Source organism: Apostichopus japonicus, chromosome 17 (genome assembly GCF_037975245.1).
Source record: "Apostichopus japonicus isolate 1M-3 chromosome 17, ASM3797524v1, whole genome shotgun sequence".
Classification (NCBI taxonomy): Eukaryota; Metazoa; Echinodermata; class Holothuroidea; order Aspidochirotida; family Stichopodidae; genus Apostichopus; species Apostichopus japonicus.
The window spans coordinates 15,496,370-15,520,096 of record NC_092577.1 but is presented as its reverse complement, the minus strand read 5'-3'; the positions used below and the strand labels follow the sequence as shown (position 1 = coordinate 15,520,096).

General features: G+C 43.7%; 1 protein-coding gene across 1 annotated transcript; it reads right to left on the bottom strand.

Annotated features, from left to right (window-relative positions):
- Positions 1–265: 265 nt before the first annotated feature.
- On the bottom strand, positions 266–4,072 carry LOC139984595 (uncharacterized). The gene is made up of 3 exons (XM_071998541.1): positions 3,449–4,072; positions 2,829–3,206; positions 266–520 (listed from the first exon to the last, which is right to left on the bottom strand). The coding sequence occupies exons 1-3, from the start codon at positions 3,620–3,622 to the stop codon at positions 266–268; spliced, it is 807 nt and encodes a 268-aa protein (XP_071854642.1). The 5' UTR covers positions 3,623–4,072.
- Between the last annotated feature and the right edge of the window lie 19,655 nt (positions 4,073–23,727).

Below are 23,727 nucleotides of genomic sequence, written 5' to 3'. Positions count from 1 at the left end.
CATTTTCAATATTGGTAATGAGCTTTTCAACCTTGCCAATGGCATAACCAGCTCTTTGTGCTAGTGTCTCTGATATGTTCATTGCTCCCTGGGCTTTCAGAGCTTGTCTGGCAACGTTATTGATGTGCTCCAACCGAAGGTCCCTAGACATGTCCCTCCCTTTGCCACCTCGATTAGTTACAGTTCTGTTCCATATCAGTTCATGAGAGAGGTCCCCGGGCAGAAGACTATAAATGTCTGCTTGAAGTCTCAGTGCTGCTAGTGCTTATTTGTTGTGCTTGTGCAACTTGAATAGAGGCATCAAGAATTTCCAAACTTGAATTATTCGTGCCCCATCTCCTTCTCTAACTGCATCATCTGCATTACGCAGGAGAAGACCGAGACCGATTGTTGCACATCCATAGTTGGATTTGTGATCCTCTTCTTGGCGTTGACTTTCTTCAGTGTGTTGGTCTGCTATTCCGTGCACTCGACTTTCATGGCTCCTCCGAGTTGCAGCACCTTTGTGCACCCATCTGCCCTGCAAAGGAATGACTGAACTCTTTCCAACCTTTTAAAACTAGGCAGCATAGCCAAATTCTCAACTAGCTCTAAACACTTCTGGTGCAGCCACTTCCGTTGCTCTTGTGGCGTACCATTCTTCACCTCTTCTGGAAGTACTTTTTGGTTTCGATGATAATCGTAACCTTTGCAATCATGCGCGTGTGTGTATGTGTGTGTGTGTGCGTTTGTGAGGCCCAGCTTGTAAACACGATATCTCAAGAAGGGAAGCTTGGACAGTTCTCATATTTGGTACATAGGAGTACCTTATTGAGTACAAGAAGCCTATTGTTTTTGGTGTAGGTCAGAGGTTATTTAAGGTCACCAGGGGTCAAATAGTGAAAAGCTTGTAAACATGATATCTCAACGAACAAAGCTTGGACTGATTTCATTTTTGATATGTAGGTTGACCACATTAAGTACAAAAAGCCTATCGTTTTTGGTGGATGTCGAAGGTCATTTCGGGTCACCAGTGGTCAACTTCTCCCATCGTCCAGCCTATAAGTAGATGACATGGGCGATTCGCCTCATAAGAATAGGAGAGCCTTTTGACAATTGAAAATGATCTTACGGGCATCCGTAGATTTGAATCTGAACTCGCGACAATATCCCCATTGACTTAAGTGTGTCGCTAGAAGTCCTGAATTGCTATGTACATAATTGCATACATGTGTGTATGTTACAGTGTCTTCCAAGGCTTGCTTGCAGACCATAGATATATAAAATGCTACAGCTACTGCCACACTTGTCACTCATCCGTATGGATATTTTGCTACAGTTGATGTGATTTCGATGGAATAGTGCACTTGAATGGCGAAGCATGCCTTCTCTAGAAAATATTTGTAGATCATTGGTAGTTCTGGTTGGATGAAAGTTGCACAGGTACCACGAATTTCAAAACATTTCTTGGCCAGCTGCCAAGGAGAAACTAGGTCAAGCACCTGTGAACTTGAGATTTGCTTTCACTTCATGGAGTTGGCTGTAGTGTTGGCCTAGTTTTTCTCAATAACTTGTGAAACTACCATTGACAGGGTCCGAAAAGGTTGATATTTTGGGACTAGTTGTGAATGGGGTAAGGGATTGTTTCAAAACATAACAGTCATGTGATTCAATGTCAACAAAGGTCAATCAGGGGTAAAAAACTAGTATTTTTGCAATAACTTGACAACCAAATGTCCATCAAGGTTGGGAGTTATACTATTGTAATACAATAGTAGACCTGCATTTGGGTGACCTTTGACCTCACGTACAGACTGACTAGTGTTATTGTAACAGCTAGTTCTGGTTACACTAACAAGCTGAAGTCTAGTGCATTGAAATCATCGAAACCTCAATGCATTTTGCATTCTGGTTCATTGATGGAGTCCATCTTCCAATGGCTCAAAGTCGCAGCTGTGATGTAGACATCAAGGTGCATGTTGAAGAATTCTTTGACTTTCAGCATAGAACTGCAGTGCATCCTTCTTTGCATTCGAATTATTCACACAGTTGGCATTAGCGAAAAATGTTCCTTTGTCGACTGATGATGCCGGGCTGCGTAAAATTTTGATGACAACCTGTGAAATAAGACAGTGATATTGTGAATTGTCGGGAACAAGATTGCATGTTGACCTTCATCAATGCCTATAACTATTGTGGTGAAAGGACATATATAATAAACATTAGATTGGCTCTCATTTCTATTTCCTTGACATGATGCTGGTCCATCACGAGGTATTACAGCGTTATACTGTATGTCGCTATCAATTTGGAACAGTCGCCAATTTGGAACACCCCCAGTCAAGGCGAAATTTGCCAATAGCAATGCGCATATGAAATTCCAGTCTAATTTGCCCCACCGATGAACTTTCCAGTGAAGACAAAATAGAATGTGGTTACAGATGTTCGTCCGTCCGATATTACCAAACACCAAATTTCTTTTCACAAAACTGCAGTATAGGGCCCGCCATAAAATATGTGCACCAGGCCATTCACAGGCGTAGTGACGCCCTGTCTGTCAGCATCAGAAAATAAACTATTGTATATTGAAGTACAATAGGTGCAGCAATTTTACCAACCTGGAAAGCTATCCTGAAAGCATGCCAGTCCTCCAATTTGGGAACAAGTCCAGACAATTTCTGCAGGGTAGTGTCACCGTCGGCTCGAGCCCTCTGGGCACTGCGACACCGTTCATCAGTCACCTCCAAAGAACAGCTGAAAGTTAAGAGAGAATTATTAAATTACAAGAATTCCCAGGATGATGAAACTGGAATAGATCAGATTTTCTCCATGCCATCACAACAAGTCACACAAAAGGACACTCCACTACTGAGGAAGGTGTACTCATTGCTCCAGACATTGAGATGAGTAACATGTTTTCTTCTTTGTCTGTCCACTGCGTTGTCATGGTTAACAGAATGCATTTCATTGTTGCCAGTTACCTTCTTAGTGGCTTCATCATCATCTAGGCAAGGAAGGTACTTGTTGTGGATTTTTTCTAAGATGGCTATCATCTCTTCAGACTTGTTTTCATTTCGACAAGTGATGCCCAGTGGAACCTGTAGGTAAAGATGGTTTAAATAAGTAATTTCCTTGACATTATAGAGGAGCATGTTATTGACCAACACACAAAATTGTTCATTGCCAGTGAATTTCATTGTTGTGTACTTGGGGCAATTGCCTAATTGCTTCACAGACCATCATAATCATAAAAGAATACATCCATTGCACAGGATAGATCCCCTGTCTCCCCCATTACATTCTGTTACCACATTTACAAGGATTAATTACCTGTTCAGAAGGTTGCTGCATCTGTTCAGAATACGGATGGGGGATGTGCCACACAGCAGCTGTCCTCAGTGATTCCAGATCAGGTACTTTTTAAGAAAAAGTCACCCAGGAAAGAACCTGGGCACGAAAACCAAACTACCAAACGAGGTATAGAGTCCACAATAACTCGTGACCAGAGGAAGGCAAAATCGGTTTGCAGCAGTGTGTTATCTTCAGAGGTTGGTAGGAAGGTGGACTCTGGAATGTCATTCATGTTTGTGGCCTCAGTTGTGGCATAGTCTCGTCCACTTACAGCATCCTTTACCGCATACATGTTGAACCAGTGAATTGACTGGTTCTGGCGAATTCAAGACATATGCTTTGCCCTGATTTCATGGTCAATATTGTCCCCAATTATTTGGTACTTGTCCGGAGTGAGCTTGATAATTTCTGACTTGATGACCTTCGCTGCACTGTCAACAGCATGTCCCTCTCGAACAAGGGAACAGACTCTCCTCCATATGTCATCAAATGTGGACTCACAGAAGCTAGTTGATAGTGAGTCTTTCGCAGCTCTGAAGAGGATAGTATCAACAGTTGGTTCCATGTTCACTGAAATATCAGCAGGTGAAAGTTCATAATTGAATTTTTTACCGCTGATGTCATGTCTTGAAACAGCCTCCTCCAAAGCTGAAGCCATGGCTTTCATCTTGCTGTTAGTGATGAGTTCATCTTTCCAATTCTGCACGGACTCATCATGACCCTTCCCGAGCTCGGTAAGGAGCAGCTGTATCCGCCGTGCTGACACAGTGATATGTTCATGATGGTAATAGCCTGAAACAGGAAGAAACAACATCATCAGATTCAAGACAAAACAGTCCGATGTGCACATAACCTTCACTTGTTCCATCCGAAGTGTGGGATGTACATTCTCCAAGGAATCCAGGCATTGCTGTGTAAACAATAAATTATTTTGTTAATGAATGACTCGCTGGAGTTTGTAGACCTTAGTACTGCAATGTCTTCTGGGATCAGGCAGTGCCTGTAATGATGTGACCTCAATGTGATGTAAAGTCTTTGATGTAAAACAACAGACACAATCCCCTACTACACCAAAATGACATACAAAGACATCAACAACTGGAGTACAGGTTTTGACGAGCCAGGTGCCTCCGGAGAGATTAAATTTGGGACCTCTTAATGTAGTGGGACCACTCACTACCACTGTACACCACCAGTATACGGCTGTGGTACTGTATCTGCACCTGTCTCACAAGTGTGTAATGAATCGTAAAGTATTCTAGGCAAGACTCACTACTGTTTTCTTGCATATATGTCAGCAGTCAGGCATAATTCCACAAAAAACAATGGGTTGGCATCGATGTGCATCCACGATCATACTGTCAGGGTACATTGATGAGCTGGAAGTGGTTTCCTACTGTACGCTGTAGAATAAAATCAGAATCTACCTACCCGACTGCTGAGTCCACATTGATGTAGCAGCACACCATTCCTGTATGCCAGAGCATTCATGAACTTGTTTCTCGCTTTCAGTAATCTGCTCATGTGTGAAGCTGGCGGTTATTGTTCCCAAAAGTCTCATCCCGGTTGGGGCTTTCTCTTTTGCTTCAGCGAATATGTTCTCTTGTGTGAGGCCCACAATATCCAGGGGCGAACATTTCCTCAGTAAGGATGGGTTCGCACTACTGCACAATATTCGACATTCCTGGTCCACTGTTTTACTTATGTGTCAGGATCTCCTCCTTCACTTCTGGTTCTGATGTCAGGTGCTGAACAGCTTTCTTGAGTTTCTTCTCAGCCAAGGCTGTTACTGCATCTTTGATGTTTCCATCACTGAACTGAAAGCTCTCTGGTCTTCTCTTTGGATGTTCGATGAAAAGCTGGGAAGGAGATTGAAGTATACAGTGTTAAATTTGGTTATCTGATGTCCAGGATGGTCACCGTCAATAATTTTGTGCATCATTGCAGGGCCTGTCTCACAATTGGCGGAATTTTTTTGTAGCCTATATGTATACAAGTACCTTGTTGAGCTGTTTGGAGCATACAGTAAAATAGTAAAATATGAAGAACTTGCTCTCTAGTTTTGGCTCAATGAAAAGCAATGCCTGCGTCAAAATAATTTTCAATGATGGAACGATGGAGAGTCACAAACAAACAAACAATGCTGTGAAGGTTATTCAAACAGTAAATTATTTGCTTTTCTTCAGGAGAAAAACATGATTAGTGAACAAAGGTACATGTACAGTACAGTATTTGATAGCACATCATAGTACACCTCAAACTCCAAATGTTGCAAAATTACTCAGCATCGACAAATGGACGATTAGAACTATTCGACAATTACAAAGCCAGGCCTAATCTAGCCTAGGCCAGTACTGACAATTCTGTCGATGAAATTCATAAAGTTCATCCTCGGTTTCAATTATATGACATATACAACTCAGCTGGGCACAAATTCTTCCAGCAGCATGTCTTCATCAGTAATCTTTTAAATGTTGAAGTAGGCTAATGCTATGTTGGTAATGATGACTTTGTTACTCTGGTAATACTGTTATGACTCTCTTCTTCATCTGTACATTGGGCTGTCGGGATCGGCACTGGGTCCACATGGAATGGATCGCCTTCACTTTGGATCGAACTTCTTTTTACAACTGTACGTGTGCCTAATTGCTGCTCTGTTGGTTTACTAGTGAGCCTCTGCTTAACAACTCTTATCCCATGAGAGTCTTCGCTCCCCCTCTTTACCCTCTGAAATCGGGAGGCATATTGTTTGGTGAATTCAGACAAAAGTTGCTGGCCTCTCTCAATTTTTTCAAGCTTAGAAATGCACGACAAATGCAGTAATGGGAGCCAACATTCTCCTTGTGCAGGGGTGGTATATTCAATATCTTGGCAAGTCTATGAAAGTTTTTTGGCTTGGCAGTTATACCACTTTGAAAGATACTGCTCCAGTTTCTCCCTAGAATGTCAACATTTCTGCCACACACAAAACAGTTCTTTCCAGAAGTGGAACTTTGGCCTGTACCGGAGTAGTTACTTAGTATACGTACAGTTTTCAGTGGAGTGCCTGTAAATGCCATATTGCAAGCCAAAATGCTCAGCACGGTCAGTAGTAATTCCACTTGATAATTGATATAATTTGATTTGAAACCTAGCGTTCGGTAACCTAGGCCATGGCATAAAGCCAAGCCTAAGCAGTAACAGTGTCAGGCCAAGCCTTAGCCATTCCATGTCACGAGTGACGACAAATGTTTTTCAATGAGTTACAATTTTCCCAATATTGTACATTCCCAGTTGGAAATGTCACAGTACTAGGGGCCTAAGTAGTTCAGGCGACTAAGTTGCGATGCAACTTACAACTTACAAGTGACAGGAGTCAACAATCGTAGAAACTGTATAGTATGGCTAGCACGTACGACGACACGAGCATAACAACATTTACGAGAAGTGTGTGTTCGCGGGAGATACATTGTGGACCAGGGCTTTTTGTCCGAAATAAGAAATATAGCTAATGCTGCGTATTTTTTTTATCATTTATTACACTTTAATGAGTATTGTGTAGGGGAATACATGACGAATATGATTTTTTCTGATATATTTTGAGTCTCACAATTTTCTGACATTTGTTCCAATTAGTACTAGATTATATTCAACGCATTAGAGTTGTGTCCGAGCTCCGCCCATTCTGATACGTGTATTCATTTTTCCGAACCAATCAACTGTTGGTCGAGTCTATTAGCGACACAGGGTCAGAAATCGGAAAGTTGTAAACAACTACAGATGTCGAATGCGGAGTATTCACATCGGTTGCACAGATAATCCTCACCAGGGAGTGTGGTAGTTTTTTTGCTATTTAATAGTGAATATTGTATTTGGAAGGATGTAAGCATTATTACAGGGAAATTGATGAAAGGGAGTCTTATTTTAGCAATGCTTGGAGTTAACTAGGAATGGTCGTGTCGTCCAGGGGAGGTTTTATCACTCATCTTCTTGCACCTCGAATAGAGTGGATAAGCATCTGTCTTTTGGACATCAGGCTTGGTAAAGTATTTTACTTTTGAATGAACAAAGTGCTCATAGTTTGAGTTGTAGTACAAGTTGGTTTGGAAGGGTATAGTATTCTTTCAAGGCAATTGAGAAACGGATGGTGTTATGTGAGCCATCTTCACTATGAATCACACCTTAGGCAGAAGGCGGCTAAAAAACAATTGTTAAAATCCTTTTGCCTCTCAACTATGTGTCTAAGTGAACTTGTTTAACTCAGTTAAAAAAGAGCAAATCTACCATAACTTGTTTTTGTATGAATAAAACCTGCTTATACGTGTATTTTTTTTTATTGTTAGTGAACAGTTGCAGCAGTTTTTCATCTCCTGAAATGATTAAACAAACCTTTCTTTTTGTTCTCTACCATATATACCCAATCCTTTCAACTGATTAAAATGGCCTTAATTAACTGGCTAATTAATGAGTACGATTTTTAATAATTGATGCTTTTTAGATAATTAACTAGTTAACAATGTTCTTTAACTAATTAATCTAATTAACCAATTGGTTAATTAGGTACGTATTTTAGCAGTCGTAATTCATTTATGGTTTCATTCAAGGTTTGAAATAACAAAAAAATAGTGAACTCCCATGAAACTTGCAGTGTTAGTGTACTTTCTGACTTCAGTAAAACAGTAGTAGTGGAACTGGTATATGGGTTTTAAGTATGGCAATGTAACTCCCTTTTCCATGAATTTTCTTCTGGCCTAACCACAACCATGCGTGGTGATAAAGCAATTTGTGATTAGGAACTCCTAATTCATCATTCTGTGATAAATTTAGCCCCTCCCTCGATCAGTTGCACGGAAATTGAAAAAAGAGCACACAAATGCCCTATTTGTTTCTTCTCAATACATAAATACAGAGAACTGAGTGACAAAACATCAACCCACCCACCCACCCGACACAAAACATACATACATATATATATGCATATATATACACACCCGTGTTAATATAAACATGTATGCTTGCTTACACAAACACGAAAACAATCATGTATATACATATATGTTAGGGAGGAAAAATTTAAATAACAAAGGGATGACTACAGCGTACAAAATGTTAACTTCAAATCTTAGCAGAAATTTATAAGGGATAAAGAAGAGTTGTGGCGAAAGGAGTGTACATTATCCTCTCTGGAATGGAATTCCAGGTGCTGATGGCTCGATTGCCAGGAAGACGAAGACCATTGTTTTGACGTATGTGATAATTGTGAACTAGGGAATTCTGAACGAATAATTACAAGCGATAGGTGAAGGTAACAATATTAACTTCGATTATGTCATTTAATTTTAACATGTTAAGGGATGTCTGATAGCTCGTTTTTTGAGAACAAATAACTTTCTTAAAGCGGAGTTACTAGTGCTCGACCAAGCAAGACTACAGTAGCAGAGATCAGGATAAACCGATTATGGAGATAAACCGATTATGGGGATAAACCGATTATTCAAACACCCTTAGCAACTTGCGAACACAGGTGATAAGTATGTTCATGCCAATTAAGCTTTGAGTCAATAAGAACACCACGAAATTAACACTGGTAGCAGCTTCAAGTGGGTGGTTATTGGTGATAATACTAAGGTTGGGGTTTTGAGTATGAGGCATGTTAAATACCATATAGTTTGTTTTCATAACATTAAGCCGAAGCTTATTTCAAGATAACCAATCAGTATTAACACAGTTGTATTTATACTCTCGTCCATATAGTCTTCAACATACTGGTAATGCTGCTTTTGGCTAAGATCATGTGTAGTATATGAACCCTTTCGAGGGGAATACCCGGCGATGATGACACAGTGACAGTCTCGATGTAAGAGGACTGGGGTTGAGAGCGGATCAGTCGTTCGGTAGTTTGGTGTTAGTGCCCAGGTTCTTTCGTGAACGACTTTTTCTTAGAAAGTACACAAGTTCACTGCAAGCAGTACTCCAAAGGCGTTGTACATCTGTGTCTTTGAAGACAAATACTGGTGTCGTCTGCAAACATCACTATTGAAGATTTAGATTAAATTGTGGTTATGTTGTTCATGTAGATGATAAAGAATAGTGGCCCAAGAATGGAACCTTGGGGAACACCACAAGAGATTGTTTGGAAAGAAGTAAATGGTTTCCTTCCTGTCAAATAACTTTTGATCCAGGATCCTTACTCAGAGTACTCTCTTGTGTAGCTTGAGAGCTTATTAATGCTGCTGGGGCGCCATATTGCACGCACCCTTCAAGACTCCCTCCAGCGTTTCCCGACGACTGCTCAAATCGATCCAACAACCGTTTCTGCACCCCAGAACTTACGCAACATGTGCCCGGTTCGCTGAAAATGCAGCCTGGGACAGTCTCAGCCAAATTACATTGCCTGGTGCAGACGGTCCTCCATCCGGGCCAGGTAATCCGAAGGCTTCTTCCCTGCCCCTTGTTATGTGTCCCTGAACATTGACAGCAGATCATCAACCTCATAGCCCACGCCAAAAGCCGCGCCTAGCTGGCTAAGTAGCTCCGAAGCACCGACGCAAGACTCAAGACGCAAGAGTTTGTGCTGCCTTCTTATAGTACCCGGGCGCGGTGTACCCAATTCCGCGTCGCGTCCTGGTGCGGTTGGAGAGAGCGATTTTTTCATTCATTTGGTCGGGTGGTACAGAGCTTGTCAAGAGGGCGGTATTGTACTAAAAACTGGAGATGGGGGGACTAGAGGTGGTTCATCTAGGAAGTAAATTAACTTGTGTGTTATTTAAGCAGTTGTTTGTAGCGGTAACTGACCCAGGGTTGCCTGGTTCATATTTTGTACGTTTTTGGGGCGGGGTTACCCTTGCGTCGATGGGTTCCGACGCTGTTTAGCAACAGAGAACCACATAGTAGCACACCAAGCAGAGTGGTGCGTGTCATTTGCTCCGCTCTTATTGAGTTGCCCCCTGTTGACTTGTCACAGCCGGCCCTCGTTCACAGTTCTTTGCGGGATAGGGGCCTTGAATGGAATTTTTCTACAGGGACGTCATCCTGCCGAAGTATGGCGTTCGGTGCATTCAAGGCTGAATGGTGGCAGGATCCGTGATCTAGCATGGAAAAGGTATCACTAGCGATTGGATGATGGACTGTGCCCGAGGACCGGCTGTGACTGCCCATGTTTATTTGGCATTGCACCTTTGTTTTCAACTTGTGGGAGTGGTTTCAGACCTGGACCGACCGTTTAACGAGAGACCGTTCCTGGTCGGTAGGACAGGGCTTTGTTTTATATTGGTTACATTGGTTTGTTCTGTTGCTGTGTTGCAGCGTATTATTTGTGTTTGTTTTGTTGTAAAAAAACTTGTTTGGAGGAATAGATGTGATGTTGTTTTTAGGGGAAATTTGCCAGTTGGCAGGCAGTCCTGGAAACGGTGAAGTCTGACTTTCGCCTTCAGGTTGAATGCGATATTCGCCGTTTATCTGGGGCTGCCTTTTTTGGGACTGTGGTGTGCTGGGAAGAGGTGTTTCGTTTCGCTGCGCGCTGGTCGTCCTTTTGTGTTTTTTTTTTTTTAGTGGGTGGTTGGGCGTTTTGTTTCTGCAGGTCGGTGGGCGCATGTACTTTTTTTGGCTCGCTTGGCCATTAGTTTCGTTTTTCAGAATGTGATGGTTCGGTAGTGCCAGCAACACCGAAGCCAAAAAGTTTCACCCTACCTCCCACTACCCTGCATTAGTGCTCATCGGACTCGGTGTTTCACACCTCCTTGCACTCGAGATCAATAACAGCAAGTTTAACCGCCTCAGAATCAAGAAACAAGGATTTCACACATGTGATATGAAAGGGATTGTTATGTTCTTATACACTGCTGTAATATTTCCTGCCCATTATTATAACACTACGCTGTTCTGTACCCGAAACTTACTAGGAATGCCCTGGATTTATAATCGAATTAGATAAAGATGTGAGACTGAATGATATAGATGTTCGTGTGGTATATGATGATGTTAATGTCACATTAATGAGACAAAGAGTAGATTGTGGCACTGAAAAACCTGAATGCTGTATTGAACTTGAGAAGAATATTTTTTTAGCAACATGCTAATGTTCTGGAAAATGATTGGCTACAGAGCTATTTTCAGCACTAGCAGTGACATTTAAAAATATAAGCATCCTTTAATATTGTGCTTGTTGTACGCTGGCTAGTCACAGTATCACAAAGTCATAATATATGTGTACCAAGACAATTTCCCCAAAATAAAAGTGACTTAATAAATCTGCTTGTGTATGACTTATTTTCTAAAATAGTAACATTCTTATTTCAAGTACTCAAAGTGGTAATGTTTCTCTTTGACCATGCATATTTTTAAGTTTACGTCATTTCTTTGGTATCCTGCATTACGTGTACGTGTTCAAGCTATTCCAAGCTCTAAATGCATGCTGTACTGACCACAAATATGCCAGATATTCAGATATGATCACTGTTGGTCAAAATTGGTTTATTATACCTCCCTGATACACCTATTCACAATATGTGTTTATGTAGAATGTGTGAAAAACAATTTTTTGAAAGTTAAGACCTCCCAGAAAGTACTTTTGAAAAGTACAAATTTTAGCATACTATAATTAACAGTGATTAACATCAATCCACTGCTCTACCAGTTGATGATGTTGCTCCTGAAAGAAATAACAAAAACTGTTGATATAAAATGTACATCTTCTTAATGATATGCACCATGCAGGTATCGGAATATGCTGGCTCAAAGAAATTAAACATTCCGAGAAACTCTTTTGCCATCTGCTTTGTGTTCCACGTTTAAAAGCATTATCACATCAGTGTTGGTGCAGCAGGCCTTTGGTTCAAACAACATTGTTCACATTTTAAATAATGACATCAATAATGACCCAAGTAACCAGAACTAGTTGTACAATAGAAATGGCCCAAAGCACCATTTTTGATACAATAACATTATGGCATAATAAACACAGGTCAGTATTCTGTACGTGGCTATACACACCCCCACCAAACACAATAGGTGTCTTGTACTCAATGGGATGCATCCACACACCAAGTATTACAGGTATCCACGATTTCTATCGTTAGATATCATGTAAAAGGATTTTCAGAGTTTCACCTCACTAAGTGTTGAACAATGCAAAAAATGTGTCTTCCAAGGGGGAGAGTACACCATAATCGTAGCGGATTTCTTCAGCCGGAGCTATGTACTTTCATCAGATTAATTTGAGCCTTGCATTTCTTTGCATACTTTGCAAGACGTTTAGCATCTGTGACAGTAACGCTGAACAGATAGAAAGTAGGTACAAAATACTCAATGGACCTTCAGTCATACATTTTTTCCCCATTTTTTTTAACCAAAATACAAATTGCTAAACCAATTGTTATCAAACTTTTGTGTGTGATACAGGTACCAAAAATATGCTTACATATTTTATTTTTTTCCAAATATCCTTTGCAGACCGTTGCTCAGAGTGGCATTCCCAACATTGTAGCAGTTTGGGGTAGGCGTCCCTCTCGCAATGTGACCTGAACTTTGGTTTGAATTTGCTGAGGCTCAAATATTATTTTGATTGATTGAATTTCATATAGCGCAACCCCAACAAAGTTTTCGGTTGCGCTTTACAATAAAATACAAAGAAAGAATAAACCATTCATTATCAAATGGCGTATAAAAATATACTACATGAATGTACAAAAATGTACAATTGTTATGTAAAACAAAGAGAAAAATGTCAAATGCAAAATGTTATAAAATGTACAAGAAAATTCAAAATATGAAATATAATGAATACAAATATTGAAAATTTGAAAAATTTAGTATGTAAGTGAATAGCCAGGAAATAAATATGTTTTGAGTTCCATTGCTCGGCGCCATATACACTTATTGCTTTCGATGCAAGAATGACCTTCTGTGTTCGTGGAATGATCAGCATATAAAGAATATTATTTGAACGTAGAGACCTACTAGATTGTGGTGCTTAAGTGAATCTCGATATAAGATATTGAGGAGCAGATTTATCAACAACGCATTTAAAGACCAGCGTTCATATTTTGTGCAGAATTCTTTGTCTGATGGGAAGCCAATGCAGCTCCCTTTCCTCTTTTCAGAACAAGTTTGGCAGCCATGTTTGAATTCTCTGAAGCATCATTATAACAACATTTGGTAGATTAGCATAGAGGGAGTTAGCATAATCTAAGTGAATTATCACTAGTCCTAAAACAAAAGTATGGCATGCATCCTTGGTTAGTAAGTGTCTAATGTTTCTTACAAGTCGAAGCACACTTTGATAATAATTACTTCGATCCAACTTGTATATAAATATCCTTGGCAACCTATGTTCTGAGTTGGGTTTCTTACACTCAATGTGATCTACAGAACTTTGGCATAGTATACTTACACTATATAACATCATTGGGTTCCAAGGTGCTCAATCTCTCACTAACGCAGCGTTTAACGTGACGCGGAAAGGACACGGACCTAAAGGCCAACAGAAGCCCCAAAAAGCCAACCCCAAACCACAAACAGAAAAAATAAAACCAACCCATATTATGTAACGAGCACACAACCCCAACACCTAACAACTAACTCACTCCAAATTTCATCCGAGGAACGCCGTCCCGATAGTAAACGTCAGGCTTGCGCCAGCGTCTACGAAATGCAGTTGCGGGAAGCCGTGCATGGTGCGCCTCCATGCGCAACCTAATGTCACTTTGCACGAGAGGGAAAACCTCTGCCCTCCAGACGTCCCCATCGAAAAGTAGGCGGCATCTGCTGTTCCAGATGTGTCTGCTTTACGACAGCGGCAAACAACAACAGCAGATCCCTAACCCATAAACCCTAAACCATACAAAACAGAATCACTACTAATGGCGTGAAACCATTCCCACACCAACCGGACAAAAAGACACTCCAGCAAAAGGTGTTGCATAGTCTCCATGGCTTTACAACCCACACGGGGACAAATCCCAATCGCCACCTGACTAGGCGAAAATGGTTAGTAAGTAATGAGGACGCCATGTGCAATCCTCCTCGCTAAGTCCCGGAGACGGCTATCTAGTAACTTAAAACACACAGACCGCCATTCATCTGGAGAGATGGCGATTTGGCAAGCCGACGGGCACACAAGCGCGAGCATTGAACGAAACAATGGTGGGTATAACACAGAGGGGGCCACGTTCAGCAGAACATGTGACCCACACTCCTCTTTGATTCTACGAAGTGAGTCACCAATGAGTATACACCCCAGAAGGGCGTGTCGCCTTTGGCCGGTTATTGGAAAAGGATCCGTGCCAGTGGTGGCGAAAAGAAACCAACCCCAGAACCTAACAAAAAAGGCGCAAAGGGAAACGAAGGATTCTCAAAAGCAACAAAATCACCTTTAAGAGGAGAAAGCGCAGTTAACGTGGTAGGTGGACCAAACCAAGCCCACCGCTCAAGGGGGTCTTATACAGAAAGGTCCTTTTCACAAGTTTTGGTTTGCGCTTTCCCCAAATGAAATCAAAACTCATCCTCTCCAATCGCACAGGGCATGATCCGCTGCGGCGATCACCGTACCAGGATACCAAAGGAGAGGAACAATAACACAATTAACAACTGTAACCTTCCCAGGGAGAGAGAGCCTCCTCTGACTGAATGTGTTTGCTTTTTACGTGCTAAGAAACGGACACGGCCCAAAGGTCAACAAAACCCAAAACAAACCCAGTCTGTAAAGCAACAACTGAAACCCATCAATCTCTCACTAACGCAGCGTTTAACGTGACACGAAAAGGGCACGGACCCAAAGGCCAACAGAAGCAAAACAAATAAAACACTACAAACAAGCCAACCCCAAACCACAAAGAGAAAAATTCAACCAACCTATATTATGTAACGACCACACAGCCCCCACACCTACCAACTAACTCACTCCAAATTTCAACCGGGGAACGCCGTCCCGATAGTAGACGACAGGCTTGAGCCAGCGTCTACGGAAGGCAGTGTCGGGAAGCCGTGCATGGTCCGCCTCCATGCGCAACCTGATGTCACTTTGCACGAGGGGGACAACATCCTCTGCCCTCCAGACGTCCCCATCGAAGACTAGGCGGCATCTGCTTGTTCCAGATGTGTCTCCTGATGACAGCGGCAAACAACAACAGCAGATCCCTAACCCAGGTTGGGCACACAGGGGGCAACAAACCATACAAAACAAAATCACTACTAATGGCCCACTGTGTGCAACCAATAACACCAATAACGAAGGCGTGAAACCAATCCCACACCAACCGGACAAAGGGACACTCCAGCAAAAGGTGTTGCATAGTCTCGATGGCTTTACAGCCCACACGGGGACAAATCCCATCACCTAATCGCCACCTGACTAGGCGAAAATGGTTAGTGATGAGGACCCCATGTGCAATCCTCCACGCCAAGTCCCTGAGACGGCTATCTAGTGACTTGCAACACACAGACCGCCACACATCTGGAGAGATGGCGGTCCGGCAAGCCGACGGGCACACAGGCGCGAGCATTGAACGAAACAATGGTGGGTATAACACAGAGGGGACCACGTTCAGCAGAACATGTGGCCCACCCTCTTCTTTGATTCTACGAAGAGAGTCACCAATCTGAGTATAGACCCCAGAAGGGCGTGTCGCCTTTGGCCGGTTATTGGAAAAGGATCCGGGCCAGTGGTGTCGCAAAAGAAACCCACCCCAGTACCTAACAAAAAAAAGCAAAGGGAAACGAAGGATTTTCAAAAGCAACAAGCAACAAGCGCAGTTTAGATGGTAGGTGGACCAAACCAAGCCCACCGCACAAGGGGGTCATATACAGAACGGTCCTTTTCACAAGGTTTGGTTTGCGCTTTCCCCAAATGAAATCAAAAATGATCCTCTCCAGTCGCACCAAGGCATGATCCGGTGCGGCGATCACCGTACCAGGATACCAAAGGAGAGGAACAATAAACCTATTTACAACTGTAACCTTCCCAGGGAGGGAGAGCCACCTGTGACTGAATGTGTCGAGCCTTGCCTCCACCTGATCAGCCTTCTCGGCCCCAAGTGGTGGCCTCCGGGGCACCATAACCTAGACAGATGCCATTTACCTTGATCGTGACATCTGACCAAGTAGCATCGAACGGGAGGGATTGGCCGCGCCAACCTCCCAATCGCAGCCCTTTGGTCTTGGACTTGTTCAGTCTGGCGCCAGTAGCCTCTTGGAAGGTGGTCAAAACCTTCGATAAAGGCTTGAAGGAGGCGAGGTCCGACACAATACAGGTGACGTCATCGGCATACTGCACGCATTTAACTCTAGCCCCACCCGGTACGTTGAAGGGTCGAAATCCAAAGCATCTGTCCAGCGAGGTACTGAGCGTTTCGCTGAAGAGAACATACAACAACGGGGAGAGGGGACAACCCTGACGGACTCCTCTTCGAACCGGGAAGGGACCAGAAGTTAATCCGTTAACAGTGACAATGCTCGTGACGTCCTTGTATAATAAGGAGATCCAACGAATATACACGGAGTTCAATCCGAAGGACTCTAAGGTTCTGAACAGGAAGTCGTGATCTACCATGTCAAAGGCCTTTTCCTGGTCCAGTGAGACCAGTGCACATGGCAAATCACGAACTTTAACAAACTCGATCAAGTCTCTCATCAACCAGAGGTTATGTTGAATACACTTGCCTCGCACAGCACAAGTCTGGAGAGGACCTACAATATCCGGCATCACGTCCGATAAGCGATTTCCTAATGCTTTGGCCAGGATTTTGTAGTCCACATTTAACAGCGTTATTGGACGCCTATTTCTAGGGTCCAAAGGATCTCCTGACTTTGGGAGGAGAACAATATTTCCAACCCGCTGTGTTTGGCTCATGTAATTCAACTGGAAAGCGGTAGCGAACACATCTCTCAAGTCCCCACCGAGGACCTTCCAGAAGGTCCTATAGAACTCTGCCGGGAGGCCATCGGGACCGGGTGACTTTCCCTTCTTCATCGCTGCTACCGCTGTCCAGAGCTCACCAACGGAGAGATTCGAGCCCAAGCTATCATTTTTACTCTCAGGGGGGCCTTGTCTATACCAGACAACAAGTTCTCCTGGAGATCCTCGCTAACAGCAGCCCTGGAGTACAGGTTCGAAAAGAACGACCCAAATACCCCTAGGACTGCCTGCGGGCTCTCCACGACGACCCCACCAGGATGACACACTGCCCTTATTCTGCGGTCAACCACAGACTTGGTGTCGTCCCGGTAAAAACGAATAGTGGGCTTCTCGTCCGCCTCAACAAACTGGATTCTGGCACGCACTCGGGCTCCGTGCAGTTTCTCATCGAGAAACACTCCAAGTGCATGCAGATCAGACGATGAAGAACCATCCCTTGCTCTATTGCACAAGGAATGGAACTTGAATCTCCGTTGGTGAGCTCTCTCAACACAATACCTGATTGCGAACTGCTTGATGAGGGACTTGACCTCGTCCCACCAGACTAACGCATTGGGAAAAGCAGGCTTGAGGGACTGCCATCCTCTGTACTTCTCGACAAATTGCTCCTTGAAGTTTTGCTCTTTAACAACCTCCGTGTTCAGCCGCCAAAGTCCCCTCCCCACACGAAAGGACCCCGGCAGCCGCAAGCGCAAAACAACAGCGCCACGACCAGACAAAGGACATGAAATAATCGAGCACCGAGATCGAGGAAACCCGCGCGGGGCACAAAACCCGTCGAGTCTGGATGAAACTGTTCCATCCGGCCTATGCCACGCACAAGCAACCACCTGGGGACCCCGGGACCTCCAAACATCCACAAGATCTCGGTGCCCGACAAACAAGCCTAGCTTCCTCGAACGTCTATCTAACGCAGAGTGAGGGACACAGTTAAAGTCCCCCCCCCCCAAGGATACAATTTGCCTTACCCGGTACAAAGGATGGCAACACCGTGAAGAAATTTTTCCTACATGCTGGCCGGTTGGGGGCATACACATTGCAAACCACCAACTCACCCCGCGTGAGCCTTAAGTGTATGCACACCACCCGACCTTCATGGTCTTTCTCCACTTTTCCCACACAATGACACAGTTTTGGGGACACCAAAATTACAGTCCCGCAAGATGCCCCTGATCCAAAGGAGGCACAAAGGCCTCCCCCCCCCACCCCAAGGACCAAAGACGGACATGACCCTCACAAGATATGTGGGCCTCCCGCAAAAGGACCACATCCACTTGGAGCAACCCGCAGAACCGCAAAATCCGTTGCCTTTTTGGGGTACCCCTCATCCCATTCACATTAAGGGTGACGAGGGATAAGGTGTCTGGTGTCATAACCTGACTGAATGTGTCGAGCCTTGCCTCCACCTGATCAGCCTTCTCGGGCCAAGTGGTGGCCTCCGGGGCACCATAACTTAGCCAGATGTCATAATATTACCTTATCATGATATCATAATAATAATAATATTAAAGGCAAAATATTAAAGGCACAATATTAAAGGAGAGGAACAATAACACAATTAACAACTGTAACCTTCCCAGGGAGAGAGAGCCACCTCTGACTGAATGTGTCGAGCCTTGCCTCCACCCGATCAGCCTTCTCGGGCCAAGTGGTGGCCTCCGGGGCACCATAACTTAGCCAGATGTCATAATATTACCTTATCATGATATCATAATAATAATATTAAAGGCAAAATATTAAAGGCACAATATTAAAGGCACAACAATATTAAAGGCACAACTACTACAGAAAACTGTGTGCACTGCTGTGCTGGAAAACAACTAAATAAATCTCAAAGTAACGATACAAAAGTTTAACCTGGTCGAGATTCTGGCTGAAATCAGAACCATTTACAAATAGGTAGTGTTTTAATTGCCTGCAGCATTTTGGATTTCTTTGAGGCTGTCAGGAAGCTTATTCCACAATTTAGGTCCAGCCTTGGCAAACGAGCGATACCCATACGAGGATTTAACTCGAGGCTCTATCAATAATGTATTTCTGGTACGGTCAGAGGTTACCAATATATTATGGATATATTTAGGACCCAGTCCTCTTACAGACTTAAACACAATCAAAATTATTTTAAAGTACACCGTCTCCTTGAATTTAAGCCAATGGAGATCATGGAATAGATCAGTCACATGATCATATCTACTTTTACCATATATCAATCTTGCAGCAAAATATTGAACAGATTGGAGTTGATCATATAAATGTTGGTTGATACCAAAAGAAACGGAGTTAGACTTAGTCAGACTTAGTAAGATAAAATCGCATTTTAGAAATATTTCTAACATTCTTAAAGCACCTGGATTTAAGAGAACATTTTTGATGCCGAAAAGACAAGGTATCGTCAAAATGAACACCAAGGTTACGAACAATTTGGTCAAAACGTACACAATCAACAGAGTTAAGAATAACAACCTTGATGTGAATCAGTTTTAGTATAGTAGGGGGACCAAATACAATTATTTGGGTCTTGCCAGGGTTGAGTTGCAAATACAATTTGCGCATCCAACGTTGGATACAACCAAAGGAGGATTGCAGAGAGTCAACCAGAACTGATCCTTGATTATGGTGCCTGAAGTGTTTATAAACCTGGTGATAATCTGCAAAACCATGAATTTTAAAACCCATTCTAGAAACTTCAGCGAAAAGCGAGCGAATATAGATGTTAAATAAGACCGGACCCAAAACAGATCCCTGTGGCACACCAAACTTAGTAGTAATCTTATCAGAAGTACAGCCCCCTATTCTAACTCTTTGAGATCTGCCCACAATAAAACTTTGAAACCAGTTTAGGACAATACCAGTAATACCAATTTCATTAGATAATACAGAGAAAAGTACATTATGGTCAATGGTGTCAAAAGCCGACCTTAAGTCAAGGACTACAAGCACAGTAGAATGTCCACTGTCACTGGCAACTAATATGTCATTAGTTTCTCTCAAAAGGAGGGTCTCGGAAGTATGGTATTTTTTTTAAGCAGATTGCCTGTAAATATTGAGGCTAGTAGAATGCTTGTAAGTATTGAATCGTTTAAGAACAACTCTTTCAATCAATTTACCCAAAAAAGATAAATTGGAGATCGGTCTATAATTTTTAAAATTGTTATGATCTAAGCCATTCCCTTTGATGACAGGAGAAATATCTGCAAGTTTTAGACCATCCATACTGCCAGGGATGAGAGACAAAGTAAAGCAGCAATTTGCGTTGATTCTCGAGATTTGACAATACTAGGATACTATACCAATGACGTAAACTAAGCTAACTGTAAAGTTTCAACTCAAACTATTCCCGAAAAGTGAAAAAAATATGACATTCTCTGGCTCGTATTTTGAATCTTTGACTTCCATAGACTCCTGCCACAAAAAGGAACCTTGTGAATATGTGCTTTTTACGTGACCCGCCATGCGGGATACAAAACGTCACGGCCAAACGGCACTACCGAACCCTCCCATTCTGACAAACGAAACTAAGGTCTAGCGAGCCAAAAAAACATACGCCCGCCGACCTGCAGAGACGAAACGCCCAACCCCCCCCCCCCCCCCTCAAACATTCAAAAACGTACAGAAGGACGACCCGCACGCAGCGAAACGAAAAACCCCTCCCCAGCACACCAGCGTCCAAAAAAGGCAGCCCCAGATAAACGGCGAAAATCGCCTTCAATCTGAAGGCGAATGTCAGACTTCACCGCCTCCAGGACTGCCTGCCAACTGGCAAATTTCCCCCTAAAAACAAAATTACATCTACTCCGCCAAACATGTTTTTTTACAATAGAGCAAACAAAAATGATGCGGTGCAACACAGCTACCGAACAAACTGGAGGGTCTACCCCATATAAAATAAAGCCCTGCCCTACCGACCATGAACGGTCTCTCGTAACACGGTCGGTCCAGGTCTGGAACCACTCCCATAAGTTTACTACAAAGTAACAATGCCAAAAAACATGAGTGCTTTTTACGTGCAAAGAAACGGACACGGACCAAAGGTCAACAAAACCAAAAACAATCCGTCTGTTTAACAACCACCAAAAACCCAACTGAAAACCCACCAACAGAAATCTCTCACTAACCCACAAATGTATAAAATATAGCGTTCAACGTGACGCGAAAAGGACACGGACCCAAAGGCCAACAGAACCAAAACAATAAAGCTCCACAAACCAGCCCCAAAAAGCCAACACCAAACCACAAACAGAAAACCCCCAACCCACATTATGTAAGGACCACACAAACCCCCCACCCCGCACATAACAACTAACTAACTCCAAAATTCATCCGGGGTACGCCGTCCCGATAGCAGACGACAGGCTTGCGCATTACCTGCGAAATTTTCCCAATACGGGTCTTTTCAAGCCCCTAACAGTATTCCCCCTTTTCTTACGAGGGAGCAGAGTTCTTAACTCCTCGTCAACCTTGATCCAGTGGACCTCCCTGTCAGGAACAGGAGGTCCACTAGCGACCATCGTGTCCGGTATAGCGGAAGCGGCTGCGGGTAGGGTGGAAGGGCCACTCGAGTCAATGAGATCAGTGGCCTGTTTTGTCTCATCAAACCAATCGGAGGACTCCTTAGCCACAACTAATAAGGCTGTAGTGCAGTCCTCCATTGGCGAGTCAGAATCTGGGCCACTTAATGTCTCTTGGGCCGGTTGACTCGGGGCCCGACTAGTATCACCGATAGCGGGCGTAGCTACCGGTGAACCAGTACAAGCGGCATCCTGCGCCGCGTGCCACTCCGCTAGTACCATCTCCGCCGTTTTGTCCTGCTCTGCTTCAGTGGGCAGGCTGGCAGTCTCGGCAAGTTCGATCAGGGGAGAGGTCGGACACGAAAGGGGGAACAAAGCCTCCATCGGGGCGCTAGTGTCGGACACTGGGGCGATGACAGGAGCATCATGTGGTACGGTGTCAGAGGCCGGGACAGGGACCGCTTCAACCACGCCCGTAGCCACTCTCGCGGCGTATGAGCGGTCTGGGCATAAACGGGCGAGATGGCCCGTTTTCCCACACGAGTTGCAAACGATATCCCCTTTACACTCGGCCAGGGTATGCCCAACCTGTAAACAGCGGCTACACCGCTTGTTCGGGCACAACCTGGCCTCATGCCCTTCCAGCCCACACCTCCAACAAGTGCGAGGCTGGCCCGGGTATGCAATGTGGGCCCTGTGCCCATTAGCCCACAAGGTAGAGGGGATATCGGACTTGAGTTCGATTCTAACTCGTCTAGTCCCGGTCTTGACACCTTTACATTCAAGGAATTCCGGCTCCTCGTAGCCGGTCACTTTCCCAAAACGCCCCAGTGTCCGCACAACAACCTGTTCAGACATGTCCAGAGGGAGATGGAGGACTGTCACCCACACCGAACTGTCCATACGGTGTGACCTTCAGTCCCTCGACTCCCTCCAACACATGGACGCCTCGGACGCGGGCAGCCTCCGAGGTAAACCGTACATCAAAACAATTCATACCCCGGAGAGGTTTACGCTGAAGCGCGTCAACCTCTCCAGGGACCTTTAAACCAACAGAACGCAAAACTGAACAAACTTGTACGGGGACGACCTTAGCCTCCCCCGAAAAACTCAACAATACGATTTTGCTGTCACGGCGAGCCGCCATGACAGCTAGGGGTGTGGCAAAGCCACGCACCTATACACAAACCAAAACGAAACAAACCCAAAACACACAAACTACACTAAAACAAACTGTAAACTAATGAAGGGCCAACGTAAAAACACAATAAACACAAAAAAAAACACAAAAAAAACCCCACACAAACACAAACAAAACACACACAAACACACACAAACAAACACAAACAAACAAACAAACAAAAACACAAAAAACACAAACACATAAACACAAAAAACATGAGCAGTACTCTCTAAGCTGTCACAGCCGGTCCTAGGGCACAGTCCATCACCCAATCGCCAATGATATCTTTTCAGCTTGGTCACCAAGGCACTGTGTGCAACTCTCCATGCAAGATCACGGAGCCTGCAACCATTCAGCCTTGAATGCACCGAACGCCATACTTCGGCATATGTGAATATGTATAACGGACAAGGTACTTTGAATAGCAAGGTAAACAGTAAACAAAAATCAGCTGAGGAGATGTACGTACTGCGCGGAGGGACAGTTACGGCATATCTCATTGCATACGATGCCCTAAAAACCCAAGAAAATTCGTCGTTCCACGGAAATAAAACTTGCTTTGCAGCAAGGATATATAAGAGAGAAAGTCATTAAACCAGCAAGAACTCGATCGGTACGTAACATTCTCTAGAACGACTCTGCAGGTCGGCGGGCGTATGTTTTTTTGGCTCGCTAGACCTGAGTTTCGTTTGTCAGAATGGGATGGTTCGGTAGTGCCGTTTGGCCGTGACGTTTTGTATCCCGCATGGCGGGTCACGTAAAATGCTCTAGAACGACATTGCATCACTCTACTCGGTGTTACCTAGGCTAGTTAC